A 19191-nucleotide genomic window follows, 5' to 3' on the forward strand; every position below is an offset into this window, starting at 1 on the left:
AATGTCTCCGATGTGTGACTGGTCATTTAGTGGCTTTCAGTTAATTTTAACTCAATACCTGACAGTTAGTTAAGAAGTATTCATCAACGATAAATATGTATTTTCCAATTCTCTTTTAGTCTTGAAACGAATTACAATGATTACGAACTTCTTCAATTCGACTCATGATCCAGGGTCAAAGGTTACTAAAAAATTACCACCCAGCAGTAAGAAATCATCGAGCAACCGCTTACAGAATTAAAAATTCTACATTTGACTATGCCAATGTGGCCAAGCTCCTTTCTATCTGTCTAGTTTCTGCTTTATCATCTGGTGACTGTGAGAGGGGATTCACATTAGTAGGTACGATGTGATCAAGACCTATCTTAGGAACAGGCTCAAGGTTTCATAAGTAAATTCTCTTCTAAAGATCAGTCTCCATCCTTCTGATTTGAGAAGTTTTAGGTTGAAGAGGGCTTTTCAGGTGTGGTGTTTGGCAAAGGACAGGAGGATTTTCTCATACCATAATAGTGGCTTTTGTCAAATAGTAACTATTTTTAGACTGAATGCGTCAAAGCATAATATGTCATGATGTAAAAAACCTATTTTTCTTATAGTAACTATTTTATTTGATTATGTAACAGACATGTTTTCATATAGAAAATAAGTTATTTTGTTGTAACATTTATTGTTATGTCTGTATCTGTAAACTTAAAACAAGTATATTAAGCATATTTATGTCTTAAGTTTATGATACTATTGACTATTTACAAAATTCTGCTGCCTGTAATATGTCGTTCGTGCTTTACGCAAAAGTGACTAAAGCCCTCAAATCCTAGCTAAATCCCTGTATACATAGAGACATATCTTGACTGATCACCGACATGGTGGTACACCACTCTGAAAGGGGTAGCCAAAAACATGTTAATTTCTTCAGATTTCTTACAAATTCTTTTTGAAAGTTGATGGGCATAACCTATCATTTAAGATAAGAAAAAAATTAGGAATATTTATTTTGATAAAAAAAAAAGATGAGGTTACCACTCCCAGAGTAGTGTGTCACTTATCAGTCATGATACGTCTCTTTCTGTACTGTACTTTTTGGCCATACAGTTTTTGCACAATTCAAAGGATTCATTGTATTTGCTAATCTTTGTACACTTGTCTGTCAATCGTCAATCTTTGTTAACTTGTCTGTCAATGAACCCTTTTTTTCTGCTTAATAAAAAAAATATTACACAACTGGAAGTAATGGATTAACTGGCACTCTTCATAAGTACATTGTACATAAAAACTTGTGAGCATGAACTGAGTGTATCATCATAAGTACACTGTACCTAAAAACTTGTGAGCATGAACTGAGTGTACCCATGCTCTTTGATGTTATTTGTGAACTATGTTGGGTGTATGCCCAATGTTTGTGATTCGATTTGCCTGCAAAGACCCTGTGATTAGGAAATAAAAGTATTTGTATGAACTATGACAACTGTATTATTTATTTTGTTTATTATTTCAGGCTGGTGGTTTATCCTACTGGTCGATATCTGGGTATAAAGGAGCCTCATCATTACAAAGTACATAGAAATCCAGTGCTGGAAGAAGCCTACAAAAAATCAAAATCCTTTGATACTGAAAGACTACTGGTATACTTAAGTAGCAGTCTTTGTAAGAATCATGCAAATTCTGTAAAATGTAATACACCCTAAAAAAGGCTACACATTTTTATTTTTGTGATTAAGTTGGCTTATAGGTCTATATGATGAAATATGTAATTATTCATTTCAATCCGTCTGCTCTTAGGAGGTAATCCACATTGAAATTGTATTATTGTATTTTACTGTCATTTACAGAGTTATCACCCTTAATTTTGAATTCTACAGTACATTCTGTATAATCTGTATCTCTTATGAACAAGAGTTATATGAAAAGCCACATGTAACTGTCTGTTTACTGAAGCATTTTAAACAAAATTTCAAAAATGAAAATATGTAGGCTTTCCAACCATGAATCACATTTTGCATGATTCTTGGATGGAGTGCTACTTAATACATTTAATAATCTCCAATCAGAATCAAGTCTTGCAGCTCTTCACTTCTGTCTTTGCTGCTTTGATGTTGAAAGAGGACATGGAAAGGGAAGATGAACATGGAATTTTACAATGATCCTTTCTGATTTACATAACAATAATAAATGTCATACATTTGTTTATAATGCAACTCAATTACCCAGGGTAGCATGCTTACCTTGAGTGTGGAAGGATGTGGGTTCTTTGCCAAGCACAATGTGTCTTTTTTTCTCTAGTATTTCACATCTTGAATTTTTTTTTTTTTATAATAGTTGGACTTCTCTAATATTTGGCTACCACTGGAGCTTATAAAAGAGATTGGAATTGTATGCGTGTACTATAAAAGTACTTTTATTCATGGATACTAATTTTCATGGATTGGGGAAAATATGCATGTTTGTGGATTCTTGAATTTGTGGTTTTGAGGTTTCCAGTAAACACTTCAGTGGGAACCTCCTTTTCATTGGGAACCAAATTTCATGGTCTGGCTCACTCACAAAAACCACAAATAATTGGTACCCCATGAACAATAGTACTTTCACAGTACATAAAAGTCTGTTTATACATTAGTGGTGTTTATATATATATATATATTATACAGGAATTATCGAAGAAGACATGTTTATCAGAGAGACAGATACAAAGATGGTTCAGAATCAGAACAAAACAAGATGCTCCTAGCACTATGAAGAAATATGAAGATTCTAAGTATGTTATGTATTAAAGATCAAATAAATACATATAGAAAGTTAGAAATAATTTTCATCATATTTTTTTTAACACTCATTGATATTGTTTGCTTTTAGATATATCAGGAATAAGGCTGTTTTTTTTGATGAAATGAAATTTTGCCAGTTCATTAGAAAAAATGGATTTAAAATTATTCCATGAGGTAAATTGTTTCCTTTAAGTGAAAAAAATATAATATGTATGTTTCCTGCTACAGTACCTACCCTAGATTTTTTGTGCCTACCCTAAATATTTTATGATCCTTTTGGCTCAGGCACTGTTAAAATCTAGATTGTTACTCAGTGTAAATTAAAAGTTTCTGAAAAATTGATTAATTTCCTTCCCTACCTACCAACACTATTTTTTCTACAAAATAGCTTTAAATCTTTGAGCAAGTTACGCTCACATAACCACTTCGCAGTTCATGAAACACTAACTGACCCATGGTTGGTTTTTTGGCATAACCTTGTCAAAATTAAGAAAAAAATCCTTGAATAATGAATGCCTAGACTGTAAAGTACAGTAAAACCTGTTTAAACCAAGCATTGAATAATAAAAAACCTGTCTAAACCAAATCCTGACCAAACCCAAAAGCTGTCTAAGCCAAACCCTGAATAAACCAAAAAGCTGTCTTAACAAAACCCTGGATAAACCAAGAAAAACCTGTCTCAACCAAACCCTGAATAAACCAAAAAGCTGTCTTAACAAAACCCTGGATAAACCAAGAAAAACCTGTCTTAACCAAACCCTGAATAAACCAAAAAGCTGTCTAAACCAAACCCTGGATAAACCAAGAAAAAGCTGTCTAAACCAAACCCTAGATAAACCAAGAAAAACCTGTTTAAGCCAAATTCTGAATAAACCAAAAAACCTGTCCTAACCAAATACTGAATAAACTAAAAAACCTGTCTAAACCGAACCCCGAATAAACCAAAAACCTATCTAAACCAAATCCTGAATAAACCAAAAAATCTGTCTAAACCAAATCCAGAATAAACCAAAAAACCTGTCTAAACCAAATCCAGAATAAACCAAACAACCTGTCTAAACCAAACCCTGAATAAACCAAAAAACTTGTCTATATTAAATCCTGAATAAACAAAAAATCCTGTCTAAACCAAATCCCGAATAAACCAAAAGAAACCTGTCTAAACCAAACCCTGAATAATCCTAAAAACCTGTCTCAACCAAACCCTGAATAATCCTAAAAGCCTGTCTAATTCAAACCCTTTATCCTAAAAACCTGACACTTTTTAAACTATCTTTACATCAATTATATGTATATCTAACCTGTCTAAACTGAACCTATATTATAGTCCAGAAGTGGTTTGGTTTAGACAGGTTTTACTGTATGTAGATCATGCGTTTATCTGTTGTTTTATTTACAGCTGGCATTTCCTGTTCTATATTGTACTGTTTTGGTATGGGCTGTATACACTTTGGGATGTAAGTATATAAATCTGTTAAAACACCCTATTGAAAATTCTTGATCAATACAATATTCCCTATGCATTGAATTTTGATAATTCACATGTGAAATATTCATAAATTCTGTAATTTCAGTGTACAACTTTCTCCAAAATGTCACAATTCTTGTAAATTATTTATTATTATCCATTTACCAAAAAAAATAAATACATATAAAATAGCATGAAGAACCAGAATATAATAACTCGTACCAAGAACGCTTAAAGATTTTGCTTTTGCACAAAACAATTTTATGCATTTATTAAATCTAGGTGTTCTTCAGCACTCGTGATCATATTTTGGTTATTCACTCTTTCCTATTTATTATCCTTTTATTCTTCATGTACAATGTATCTCTCGTAAAAAGCATGTTGCAAAAACAAAAACTCTGCAAATCTCCTGTCTTCAGAACATTTTATGAGGGGAATCTCCCACTTTAGGATTTTCATATGTTAATACCTATGATTTCTCTCTTTTTTTTCAGAAACCATGGTTCTCAGAAACTATCAACTGTTGGAGAGGGTGGCCTAAACAGGTATATACTTCTTCAATTAGCTTTCACAAAATCTTCCAGTTTCTCTGATCTCTCAAAATACTGTCATATGTAAATTTTTGACAATAAAATTGCATGGCATTTACAGAAATAACAATAGACAATGTTAGAAAAAAAAATTTAAAAACTTTGTTACTTTGGTTTTCTACTTTGCTGTTGTTGATAAAAATAATTTTGATGACAATCAGTCTATAGTCTGTTTTATAAATATCTTCTGGTAAGACACCCAATGAAGGGTGTTTCTGGATAAAGACAAACAAAAACCTTAAATATTAAAAAAAAAAAATCTTAAAAAATATATTATGTTTCAAATGCATCTGCAGTCTATTGCTGATATTAATTGTAAAATTTACAGGTAAACTTTTCTTTACATAAATAGAATAGACTATATAACAGGTCAACACCTGTGAAATCAAAGCCTATTGTCATTATAACAATAGCATAGTGAAAAAAGCAAAGTTGAAAATTCAGTTTTCAATATTTGTATATAAAATCTTTGATTATTTTAACTATAATTGACAATTCAGGATCAGCTAACTCCTTACAAGATAAAGGTAGATTCGATGTACAATACATGATATATAATAGGAAATATTCCAGAAAGTCCTGGTGCTAGACATAAAAATTGGATGAATACATTACAGTCACCTGTCTTAACTTCAGAAGATAGATAATAGAGCCTTATATTAACTACAAACATGTAGGTTTATAATACTGTAAGACCATTTATAATAGGGGATACATATTTTGGTGATTTAGGATATCAATCAAATTATCTTATTTCATGCCTTTTTAATTTTGCACCTAACATTCTTTATTCTTTCATAAATAGACTCATTTGAATCAGTTTATTTGTACAGTATTTCTTGCTTGCAAAATTAGCTGAAATAAGTTTTGGATTGTAGGTGCAAGGCTAATTTAGTAGCACTCCAGCTAAGGATCATGCAAAATGTGATTCATTGGTAAAAAGCCTACATATTTTTATTTTTGATATTTTGTTTGAAATGCCATAGTAAACAGAAATAAACATGTGGTTTTTCTTATAACCCGTGCTCATAGGAGATAAAAGTTGTATAGAATGCACTGTAGAATTCAAAATTAAGGAAGATGACTCTGTAAATGACTCTCAAATACAATAGAATCTATTGGATTTTAAATGTTGATTATCTCCTAAGAGCAGGCAGATTTGAATGAATAATTACACACTTCATAATATAGACCCATAAAACAATTTAATTACAAAAATAAAAGTATGTATCCTTTTTTAGGGTGTATCACATTTTTCAGATTTTGCATGATTCTTACAAAGACTGCTACTTAATAGATTATTGATTGATTATGTTTTATAGCAGATATTTCATGTGTTCCAGGATGATAAAATTATTTAGACATCCTGTCTCGTGAAATAAAATTACATCAATTCCATGGAATGTGAGATTTTAAGTGTTATTTTGAAGTTTGACAGATGTAAAGTTACAAGGTGAAATTGGAAAGAATCCTTTTGACTTTTACATGTATTGTTTGTTTGTGAATGCTCTGATTTTACACATTGATAAATTATGAAGAAAAAAACTGTTTATTCTTAAAAAAACCAAAATGTTTTTCATTACGTGAATTGCATCATTTTTAATTTTTTGTTTTGTTTTAGGGCAAGAGTATTGTCCCTTTTTTTTTGGTTTTAGGGCAAGAGTATTGTCTCTTTTTTTGCTTTTAGGGCAAGAGTATTGACCCTTTTTTCTAATACCGTATTGATGGTTATTTTGGTAGGTGTAGAATCTTATGAAATTTAGGCTAAGAAGTATTGGAAAAGTTTTGCCCTGTTCTAATTCTTGCATCTTGTAAATAATGCAATAATCTCAAAATGAATATATCATGGAATATATTTTAGTGTTTTCAGACAGAATGCAAAATTTACACCCTGTGATAATTACCAACTATACGAAATGGGAAACTAACTTTTATAGTGACTTCTATAATAATCTTATTGGATTGGTTTTAAGTGCAATTTTGTTTTTAATATAGCAAATACAGCAGCCCAATAAGTGCATGTTTGGGCTCACTAGGCAAGTAACTTCAATGTGTGACATGTTATAATATAGTGGTATTCATTATTGATGTCATTTGAGGCAATAGGAGGGTATGATCCACCATGCCATCTTCCTGACTCTACTGACAACCATTACTATAGCACTAACCATAACTCAAATATTTAGATACTGCAATGTTTGAGATTTTTTAAGAAAAAAATGTTTTTTACAACGCTAAATTTATATCTATTTACCTTTTTCAAGTTAAAACATAGCAGGATTCTCAAGGACTTCAACTTCGTATTTCACTAAGGACTTTTGAAGATCAATAAAAAGGAGTCCTTTGGACATGTGAAAAACGTCAAACTTGTTGGTAAATTTTGCAATGCCTCTTAAGACAACTCTTAGCACTTTTTTTTTTGATTAACCTTTAATTGTTGCTTCATTCTAGAATCATACAGTAAAACAAATTTTAATTTTATTATACACAGGCATATATTTTTCTCATGAAATTCATGTTAATCATTCTTTACACAAAATTCACATGAACTTCATATGAAATTAACATGATTTTCACATGAAATTCACTTAACACGAATTTCATTTTAACAATTCACATGTTTTTCCCATGAAGGCTTTTTTCACCTGAATTCCACAAATTCAGGTAAAAAACCAAGTGAAATTCATGTAAAAATCATGTGAAATAATTTTGCCTGTGTAGGTTGGTATGTGAAACTCAAAAGGAAAATAAGATGATCTTTGCCATACAACAATATCAAAACCTTATTGACTGACCAAACTATGGTTCAGTTTGAACATTTTATATCTTTCTGGACTTACAGAAATTCTTTAAGGACCCTTCATTTTTAGGGAATCCTTGGACTTGTGATTTCTTTGGAAGAATGAGAACTCTGTATAGAATGTTTTTATAATTAATGCTTAGAGATAAAGTGTTTAGAACATTGATCATCTTTGCTCAAAATTAATAACATTTATAGGTAGTTTTGTGTTGGTAAAAGGGTTATGCACTACATATTGCTTGCTTTGTCACTACTAATATATGTCCAACCATTTTATTTCTGTTTTACATTTTTACTTTATCCTTATATAAACCACATTGTAAACTGGTTCATTTCCTTTTGCCTAACCCCTTAAGTCTAACATTCCCCAGTTTATTTTTCCATGTTTACTGAATGTTCTGATCTCATAAATTACATGCTTACATCTTTGAATTTACTATCATGGGAAATATATCTACGATAAAATAAGTCACTAGGAGAATACATCTATGATAAAATTTGCCACCATAAGGGAATTCATCTTTGATAAAATGTGTTACCATAGGAATACATTATACATTATATGACATATGATTGGATACAATCACAATGTAAGTGTTTGTAAGAATCAGGCAAAATGGGAAAAATCAGAAACATGCATGTCAAAACCCCACAGATCGGACAATAAAATATCACTCAAGGATGCTTTCTCTATTAGAAAAGACCATTATTTGATCACTGCATCATTGGATTTGCTCAGAAATTTTTCAATAATCTTAGAAAAATGAAGTTTTTGACAGAGTTATCTGCCCTTGAAATGTTCATTTTCAGTACATTTCAATGAAATTATAACTCAATGGGCTAGCATGATATGGAAAATCTTGTCTGTTTTCCTTGATTATGATGGTGCAAATAGTCAAATTACACTATTAAAATGATGGGTTTTTCATACCATGTTTCACCTACTGCCTGATTTTTACAGGGACTCACACTAAAGGTTTGATTATTCCTATATATAATTTACATAATTTATTTTCTATTGAATAAGTTGGTGTGAAATGCAACATTTTCAAGTAAGTTAAAATGATAAATGCTAGACAAACTAATTTTGGGTGTTTGTTTTGGAAAGTTTAAATTTTTCTTAAGATGATTAACTTGATTAAAATTATATGCTTGTAGGTTTTAAAAACTTTTTATTAAAAATTCATCACTGTATAAATTTTTCAATATTTACTCACAATGTCCGCATAAAAATTCTTAAACATTTTTTTACTTTGTGAGTACATGTACAAATGTATAGCGACATAAGTATGTGATATTGTTGGTTTTTTTCAAATCTACCTCATCCTTTTTTATTGAGAAAAATGCAGAATTTATTTTAAATGGGGAAATTTGTAATTACCAAACAAAAAACTTCGAAACGCCTAATTATAAAGATGACGACAAGAAGTTTTTGAATAATTATGTACATTTATTGAAATAATCCATGTGAAAGTCAGTTCTCCAAGTTATCTATGTTCCTTTCTTTACACATGCATGGTAATGTAAATGTAAATGTTTGTATAATGTTATATATATATGTACTCTATGTAACTATGTTATAGAGAAATAAAGTATTTGTATTCGTATTTGAAAAAAAAAGACGAATAAATACCAATTAAATCAGTGTAACTTTTAACAGAAACACCATTACTTACTCTTCCAATATCAATTGGCCAATTTGGAAATAATTTATCTTTTTTTTTTTTGTATTATTATTGAGCCATTTTTTGGACAATTTATAAAACTTTCTTCAGGTGAAACAGCCTTATTTCAGAGGTAATTTATGGCAAACAATATCACTGAAGTTTTATAAGTTGATAATAAAAACAATGGTTCTCTGTGGAGAGGATGTATATAGGCCTAGTTTGCTGTCCAATCCTATTCATAATAATTTATAAATAAAATATGTTTAAACTAATGGTTCTTTACCATACAGAATTGACAGACAGTATTTACAGTGGGTAATATAGTTAACTTCAAGAAATGGTCTCCCCTTGTATAAGGGACAATCGTCTGATAAACTTTTTTAGGTAGTTAATTAGACAATTGTCAAAGAAATGTAAACTTTTTATCATAGTTAGTTTATACCTATGCAATGATAGAAAGATTTGTACATTTTATCAGGTAAAGCTCATTCAGTTGTGGGAAGACCATCTTTATTTTGTGAAGTTACCTGTATAACTCGCTGTAATATATACAGGGTAGTTTACATGCATATTAACAATTTTGATGATTTTACCTTTACTCAGATACTACAGTGTGTTTTATTTCCAGTATATTTTTATATTGCTCATTTTTAATTGTCTATTCGTTCTTTTCTCTATGTTACTACGACTACCATGATGAAGCATGATAGAACAGTTTTAAATATGCAAGAGAACATTTTGCACTGTTGCATGTCAGTGATTGTTTGGATTTTGTGGTGTACACATTTTCAAGTTCAGTTTTGGTTCAATTTCATCTGTAAATTTGGAGGTTATTGTGTGTTGATTGTGATTTGTCACTATAGGTCTCACTAACCACTTCCAGGTCAAATGGCCACACCCCCTATGTAGTACCAAAAACACACTGAATCTAGACTTATGCATTAGCATAATGATTTTGGAAGCCTTATTTTCCAAGCTTCGCAATGGTATGCAACTTTAAGATGTCATTTGTTGTGGGAATTCACAGTGAAACTTTGAAAATTATTATTTTAACATGTAAAGAAATGGAAATGTTAGAAGTGGTTAATGAGACCATAGACCGAAATCCAACTTCTGCGTTTTTTCAAACAAATTCCACTTCATCTCAGAATGCAGGTTACTTTATTTTAATCACACAATATAAACTTCTTAGGTAGTGATAGACATCACAGTGGAATTGGTCCACAGTGGTTTCAATTTCGGTGCAAATCATGGGCTTTGTCTTTTCTTAAGCATAAAGAATTTAATCTTATTAGTGTTGAAGTAATTCACACTATTTCATTTTTATCACTGTTTTACCAAGCACTGGTCATTAATGTTATTATTGTACCCCCCCCCCCCCCCAAAAAAAAAAAATAGTATAAAATAAGAGGACATTAATGGCTAGCCCATGATAAATCAGTGATAATGGAGTCTCTGAATTACTTTTTACTGTCCATTCTATTTCTGTTTGATTTGTCTAACCAACTGGTATATGTCCCAAGATGGGCAAAGCCAAAAGGAAAATGGAGAATACATTGTATGGTTTTCACTCAGTCTACCAGTTTATCCTCACTTTTTGTCTCACATGCTTAAAGGTATGGGTATGATATATGCTATGTAGTTTAAATATTACAAGTTATGATTTATGTGGAATTCAGAATTTTATCTGAATCATTAATATTTTGTTTGCAGAGTTATGGTCCTTTGAATGAAAAACCATGTGAATAATCAGTTGATCTCTTCATGCTTGTAATACTGTAAAAGTACTATTGTTAGTGGGGTACCAATTTTCGTGGTTATTGTTGGTAGACCAAACCAGGAAATTTAGTTCCCAACGAATAAGAGATTCCCATTGACGTAAATACTAAAAACATTAAAACCACGAATTAAAGAAACCACAAACTTGTGTTTTTTTCCCCGATCCATGAAAATTGGTGTCCACAAATTAAAGTACTTTCACAGTATATGGCATGGGTTTGGTTTTATTAGCAATCCCGTAGGCTTACATGACTTGCTTGAGACATGGGTTTCCAAAGTCCATTGTGACTTGTTCCATTGACTTTATTAATATCTAATATTTGCACCAAGAGATAATTAGACGTAATTTTTAAAGTAATTTCTAAATATCTTTTTTTCTTTTATATAAAAAAAAATTATGGTTGTTGATTACATTCCATTACAATCCAATGAATATTTATCCAGTATTCAGTAGGGGACAATGTATTTGATTCACATGAAAATGCGGTATTGTTATATGTGCAGCTCTCATTATTTTCTATTTTCTGACAGGTAGTGATGATGATAAACTTTTATTTTTTTTTTAAATTCCTTGACTTTGTGAAAAGTGGCAAAATTTCTTGCTGTTTATGAAATGTATCATTTTAAAAATAACAAGCCATATCAAACTCTAGTAATCATTAAGGAGGTAGACCTAGGGTAAGGGAGATAATTTTTGAAATCAGTGATAAGTTTGTATCATATTCAATTTCACCAAAGTGTATCAAGCTTTCACTTGAAATAGAATGAAATCAATCCAAGTTACTTTGATGCTTATATGAGATTGATAGAGAAAGCTGAATACAACATTTCAGTGATTTGTGAGAGTTGTGTCCCTTACCTTACTTCTGCCTCCTTAAATATATCTTGGTATGTAGACATCAAAAGTGAACTACAAACAAATCAGGAAATGGTGATTCCACTCAAATTATCTCCATTGTGGAGAGTGGATAAATTAAAATTAATATTGACAGTAGTGTATCAGCGGATGAAGTTTGTTATATTTCTGTATCTACTTTCAGCATGTCACCAATGATGTTTACTGGTACTATGTCATTGAATTGGGTTTTTATTGGAGTCTTCTCTTTACATTATCTACTGATCACAAGAGAAAGGTAAGCGACTAGCTTGTAACCCATTTACCCTACCTGTGCACCTGGTTCATGCCCCAGTTTTTTAGTGGAGTCCGAGTTGCTCATTTGCTTTTATTACTTTGTATGTATGATTTTAGTTACTGTATGTTTGTTGTTGTGTTTGTCTGTTTTCCATGTCTGGTCTTTGTCCCTGGATTACATTCTTTTGATTTTTGTTAGAATCTTGGTTCCCTTGATTACTTCTTAAATTGATAAGTTTTTGGATTGTGATATAAATGGTTAAGGAAATAAGGGCCAAAAAGGGACCAGAAACAAGCATTTTGGTATTGTCTGGTTAATAATTTGACTAAATGAATGTATATCTCTGTTATTGTACTACAGGGTGCCATAGCCCAAATGGAGGGCTTAAAGTGATATTAGGGGATGCAACTAACTGCTTAGGAATTATAAAGGGACAAAAGGGGACCAGAAACAAGCATTATCATTATGTCCAGACAATAACACTTGACTATATGTAAACAGATCTCTGAAATTTTACTTCAAGGTACCATTCCCCTAAAGAAGACTTCTCACTTGAACCATTAATAAAGAAGGGGGCCACTTTAAATTTGGTTGAATTCTTTTCATGTGTCAAATATTCATCAGCAATTGAAATTCAAAACTGAATGAAGCATTTTTGGTGATCTTGATTGACCACACTAATATTTTATATTTTGCAGGATTTTACAGAAATGGTGACTCACCACTTAGTAACTATAGCACTTGTATTTTTCTCATGGGTGGTGAACTTTGTGCGGATAGGTACATTGGTGCTCTGTGTTCATGATGCTGTTGACTACTTCCTGGCAGTAAGTTGTTGTTAAGACGCACCATTGAGACAATATATTTAAGTGATTCATGAATGCAAAAAGGATATAAAAAACAATATTTGAGCTTGACCAAAATAAAACATTAACACACAATTGTTTTTAGGGATGTAGAAGGCATTTAAACCTAGTTATGTCATTTTTTTTTTTGGGAGGGGGAATGGGGGTAGTTTAATTGTAGTTTCTTGACTAATAAGCTATATAGAGGGAAACAGATGACATGTAATGGTGCACATGCTTGTCTATCGGCAGATGTTTCTAGAAAACAAGAGGCCACTTACCCTATCAGTGCACCTAGTCCATGCTCCAAGTTTTTGTTTTTTTTTAAATTGCTGATGCTCCTGTCACTGGAGGCCGCCATTGTTGTTTAATACAATAAATACCAGTACCAGTGACAGAAAAGGTGGGAATTTCTGGAATTTCAGAAAATTGCTGATAAAAATAGTTAGGGTCACGGTGATAAAATGAGGGTTGGTCAGGTGACCATAAACACACATTTTTTTTTAGCCTAGTTAAGCCTACTTAAAAAAAATTTAATTTGTTTCAATTGATGTTGTGGAGCTATGTTAGGTCTTGCAAACTGATTTCTGTTTGCTTTCAATGTTGAATATAAATGTGTCAGACTATAAATGCTTAGTGCTATTCTCTGTAAGTATCAGGCAGTGGATGAATCATGGTGGGGGGAAAACACAAGTCTTTCCATAATATCTTGTTCAGAATGTTATCTGAAATGCAGAAGTGGCATTTGTTTCTTAATTTAAGCATCATTAATGGGTAATTTGAGGTATAAATTTTATGAAATTTTTTGCAATTTCATCATCAAAGGGAGATAACTCACTTTCCCCTATCATTCAATTGTAACATTGAAATGGGTTTTCTTCATCCTCTGACATTTCTTAGACAAACATATAGTCAAATTTGTGTTTTTTTCTGGGCGTGATTAATTATTTGTCAATATTGCCTGATTCTTACAGATAACAGTGGTTCAGTTAGGAGGAGAAAAAATAAGCAATTACATATATAAGTATGTTTTAGGGGGCTAAGATAGCAGGATACATTAAGAAGGAGACACTGTCAACTGTGCTGTTTGTGGTATTTTTTCTGGTTTGGATTGCTACCAGGCTTATAATATACCCATTCTAGTAAGTAGAATATCAATTCCTGTTAGTTTACATGTTTATTTGAAGTTATTAAGATTTCAAGACTGAGTTAAAGGAAATTAAGGGCACCAGCATTTGAATTGTAAGAAAAAAGGACAAAATTCAGGGACAATGACAAGACCATGAAAAGTCATGCACAACAAAGAACATCAAGTAACCAAAATAATGGGTGCATTGAAACAAAAGTAAATGAGCAACATGGACTCCATTTAAAACTGGGAGCATATACCTGGTGCACCGGTAGGGTTAGCATACTCTGCTTTATGTGAAATGCCTGTGGATTCGCTTACAAAATACTCCTGGGGTAGATGATTCTGAAATGTACCACATTTTTTTATTAATACACCTTTACTATCATTATTGCTAGGTAGAATCTATTGGTTTACATCAAGAGAATTAATGAACCTCTACCCCCTCCCGAGGTACAGCTATTAATAATTACTTTCACTTAAAAACAAAACCAGGAAAAATTCTATTTATTTATATGCTAACAAACAATGAAAATGTCACATTTAGTCGGCATTGTGGTCCACACATTGGGTTAGACTTAACAATTTACATGGAATTACACTGATTTTCCTACCGTTTTGGAGAAGGGGCCTCTGACCCTTGCAATTGGGGAAAAGAGTGTGAAAATTGTGAGTTAGGAAAATAGTATATACATGTATATAAAAAAGCCTTTGATTAGGGCATTTACAGTTTCCACTGTATTGAAGTCCACGAGGATCACAAATTTCATAAAGTAGAGTGGAGAGAAACAAATTTTGTGTTGATGTACCATGTTGGGAATTTCACTGCTTTAATTGTGAAATTTGAAGCATACATGTATTTCTCTTTGGAAAAGGTGCCCTTTTTTGACCCCAAAATAAGAGTGGGAAAATCACTGAATTATTTCCAACATCAAGGAAAAAAACTATAGTATAGTACATCTGGTATCAAATAAAAATTATATATCATCTGCGTTGTATCAATGGCCTAAAAATTCTGTATTTTTTACCTGCATCTTCAAAGGTGAAAACAGGTAAACTTACCATAGTATCCATTTAATAGGATCCATTTATCCTGTTGTCCATCATGCGTATAGTGGGTACCTACTTTGTGTAAAATGTAATTCAAACGGTATTGAACCAATTTTATTCAAAATCTACAAAGTGCTTATAAACATTTTAAAGATATGCTCTTCTGATTATGGAGAGATAGTTTTTTTTTCTCCCTTGAGATGGCTTATTTAGTATTTCTACGTAAATTGAAGATATTCATTTGCTGACTAATACTGTGAAAATACTTTTTTTGGGGGGTACCAATTTTCATGGTTTTGGGGGAAATGTAGATTTTTGAATTTGTGAATTTGACAACTCTTTCATGCAAATGTATGGGAAATTTCCTTTTTTGTTGGGAACTAAATTTCATGGTTTACAGAAGCCACCAAATCCACGAAAATTTGTACCCCACAAACATGACAGTGACTCTTGTCCAGATGTATGATTGGTCTTGTTTAGATTTTTATAAAATTAAGACTAATCAAGGGTTCAAATCGAAGGTCTAAGAATATTTTTGGTTTTTCTTTTCTTGGGATTTTTCAATAGGAAAGCCAAAAGTCCTCATTATCAACTCAATATAGATTTGAATTTCAAGGACCTAGGTCAATTTAAAAATAGGAAATTTCAATAGGAAAGCCAAAAGTCCTCATTCCAACTCAATATTGATTTGAATTTCAAGGACCTAGGTAAATTTAAAAATTCCTTGGTCAGAAATTGAGCATCCCAAAGTAGTCTGCTTTGTGTTTGTAAACATATTGAAGTTACTTATGTGCTGACAAGTATCTGATGGTGATGAAGGTTCAGACATGTATTGTATTCTTTCTTCAAACTTGCAGATATTGAGTTTAATATTGATTGGTGAATATACCACTGTCAGTAACATATTAAGTTTACATTGCCTTGTGCATTGCTAATTTTTACAGAAGTTATGGCACCTTGGACTTTAAAAAATGTAAAGGGTCCAATATGTGGGTACATATGATATGTGAGCATGTTCACTAAGGTTCTTCAATTTTTAGCTACATTGCTTTGTTGATGTTCCTATGGTAGCCATTTTGTTAGTGAGAGCATCAGAGATTATTCTCTAGCTGTTTTATGATATTTTACATTTCAGTTTTGTGTGCTTTTGCTGTATAGAATCTGACAATATAGGTGATTATCCTTGGCACAAGGGACAGCTTTTAATTTATATTTTTCAATGGATTACAATTTGTGTCACTAATTCTACATTGGTTATGGAATTAAATGATTCTTATGTAAACTCCTTCAGGGACAGGTTTGTCTCAAGGGTCATATGGAGTATATGGATTGTTTTTCGTATGCATGTTCATTGAGCTGGTTACAGTTGTTTTGCATATTAAGGAGATCTTTGTTATATTTCCGTGAAGGGTATGTCTTATGAGAAAAGGAAGCTGCGTTATACTACCATCATTCAAAATGTTAATTTTTCCACTCTTCACAGTGGAGTTATTCATGTTCTCCACTCTCCAAGGTGGAGTCTATCATGTTCTCCACTGTGACACCACCAAAGTGAAAACTGGAATAAAATTGCTCCATTTCTAAACTTTTCGATATTTATTTTTGTCAATTACTTAAATGTTATTAAACTGCTTGAACCATAAAAAATATACCTAGGTATAATGACAGCATTAGTAAACTACAGACCATTTTTAAAATGGTGACTCCACTGTGGAGAGTGGAGAAATAAAAAAATGTGTTGACAGTAGTGTATTTCCTCATTGTTTTTAGATAATTGTTAATGGCACTTTCAGAAATAAAAGTTGAAAGAAACTTATGCAGGAAAAGAATATCAGGTTAAGCTTGAGCTTGTAGCATTTAACCTATCAAACCTACCCTTATGGGTTCATTTTTGATAACCCATTACCTATTTATTCTGTCATCACTTTTAACAGATTTCCCTAAGGTGCTTCTACTAGTCCTTGTTAAAAAGATATTTTTCTTCCAATATATGTACCCTGCAGTAGTTTTTTATTTCCCGTACATTATTTACATTGTGGCGTTTCTTTTTATATTATTTGTTTTAATACTATTTGAATCTGTAAAGAGATAGAAAATACACTTATATTCAAACATACCAGAGAAATTATTCACAATCATTGGCATCTTTAAGAGTAATCAAGGGAACCAAGATCTAGTGGAAATCAAAAGAATGTAATCCAGACATGGAAAGCAGACAAACACGACAAAGGACATAATGTACCTAAAATAATACATACAAAGTAACAAAAGTAAATGAGCAACTCTGACTCCACTAAAAACTTGGAGCATGGACCAGGTGCACCGATAGGGTAAGCGGCCTTTGGTTTTCTAGAAACATCCACCGAGTTGCTCATAAAAAAATCAAGTCCGGGGTAGAGGAAAGAGGAAAATTATGGTTCATTGACTTGTTTCAATTGGATCCTTAGGACTTAGGATAACCATGCTTTACAGCATATACAATCACTGTCCATGTCTTGTGTTGGTACTATACATCTTTAAATTGTAGAAATGACAGTACTGAAGTCAAGGTTTTGTTTTAATTAGAACTTAATCGTGCTGTGTAGTTTCATTTTTCCAAAATTTGTACCAATGTTATCAAGTGTACAATCTTGAGCTTTGAACTGGATGTTCACTTAATGAAAAGGGGCCACAGACAGTTTAATTGGAGACAGGAAGAGAGGAATTGGGGGAATGGAGTACAGCACTCCTGTCCACCCACAATCTAAGGGGTCAAGGACAACTGTCTGACTGGCCAATTAGGGTCCAGTTTCATAGAACATCTCAAATTGAGATTTTACTCAAATCTATCCTCAACTCAAATTTTGACCAGAAACACAGGACTTAACGAAATTCTTTTTCCTTTCTTTTTTTTTTATGAAACCCATGCCTGTACACTTTCAATTTACTATAGATACTCTTCTATGTAGAGGTAAATTAATGATATGATGATTTTTTTTCCAGTGTTATTTATTGTGCAACAGTAGAATCAAGAACAGTACCAGGTTTATGGGAAAGCCCTACCCACATGTTCTTTAATGGCTTACTGTACATTCTTCAAGTTCTACATGTAATTTGGAGCTACATGATATTTAGAATAGCTTATAGAAAGGTCACCAGAGGACAGGTTAGTTTTCATATACAGGGGCGGATGCAGACACTTTGAAAAGGAGGGATGCCAGCCAGGGTTTCTTGGAAAAGGGTTGGGGTGTGTGCTAGGACATTATTTGCCATTTTTTGTCAATTCTACACATGAAAATGACATAAGGGGTGCCAACCCCCTGCACCCCCCACTCTGGATTTGCCACTAAGTGATGCAATAATGCCAATAAATGAAGGATTTCTGAGAAGTCATTTTTTCTCCAAATTATTGAGGATACTCTGCCCTATACATTCTATTATAATTCAGTTTGATATGTAACAAACTTTCTGATTGGTTGGTTTTCTTTGAGCCAACCAAGTTATTTTGTATAACTTAATTAGGTACTGTGATGTCATTAAAGTTTGATCAGTCCACACTATGCTTTTCATATAATCCCAGGCAAACTAACATATTTGTAACGAACAAATTCTTGATATTTGGATTTTAATTCAGTAGAAATTCAGTTATTAGGAACATTTCTAATTTTTTAAAAGATTGTACAAAATAACATAATTTGACCAGTTTACACTTTTTAGTTTTTTTAGAAACTGCTGATAAAAAGTGTAAATTGGCTGCATTGTTATAAACTTAAGAACCCCTTGTTCAGTAAACTTCAAATTTTGCACAAATGTTTGTTGTGATAGTCTAACTGTAGTTAGTAGTTAGTTGCTTAACTCATGTCTCATCCTGTATTTTGAAATAACATGTTGAATTTACTTAATACTATTCACAGTTATTTGTTGCAATTATTGCCTGTCTGTACACATTTTGGAGCAATTCCATTTTTTTTTTATTTTTCATGGTATTG

At 32.0% G+C, this 19191-nt stretch overlaps 1 protein-coding gene across 1 annotated transcript in view; it reads left to right on the forward strand.

The window, feature by feature from the left end:
- Positions 1 to 19191, forward strand: part of LOC148602900 (ceramide synthase 2-like) — a 33120-nt gene that overhangs the window by 3019 nt on the left and 10910 nt on the right. The window contains exons 2-9 of the mRNA XM_088551414.1: positions 1496 to 1622; positions 2646 to 2752; positions 4162 to 4219; positions 4725 to 4775; positions 12107 to 12199; positions 12898 to 13026; positions 14080 to 14186; positions 18206 to 18368. Of these exons, the coding sequence (XP_088407540.1) occupies positions 1496 to 1622; positions 2646 to 2752; positions 4162 to 4219; positions 4725 to 4775; positions 12107 to 12199; positions 12898 to 13026; positions 14080 to 14186; positions 18206 to 18368 (835 nt within the window). The remainder of the gene's footprint in view (positions 1 to 1495; positions 1623 to 2645; positions 2753 to 4161; positions 4220 to 4724; positions 4776 to 12106; positions 12200 to 12897; positions 13027 to 14079; positions 14187 to 18205; positions 18369 to 19191) is intronic.

This window comes from Perna viridis, chromosome 11 (assembly GCF_037379345.1).
Source record: "Perna viridis isolate PV_CMFRI_1.1 ecotype Kerala chromosome 11, ASM3737934v1, whole genome shotgun sequence".
Taxonomy (NCBI): Eukaryota; Metazoa; Mollusca; class Bivalvia; order Mytilida; family Mytilidae; genus Perna; species Perna viridis.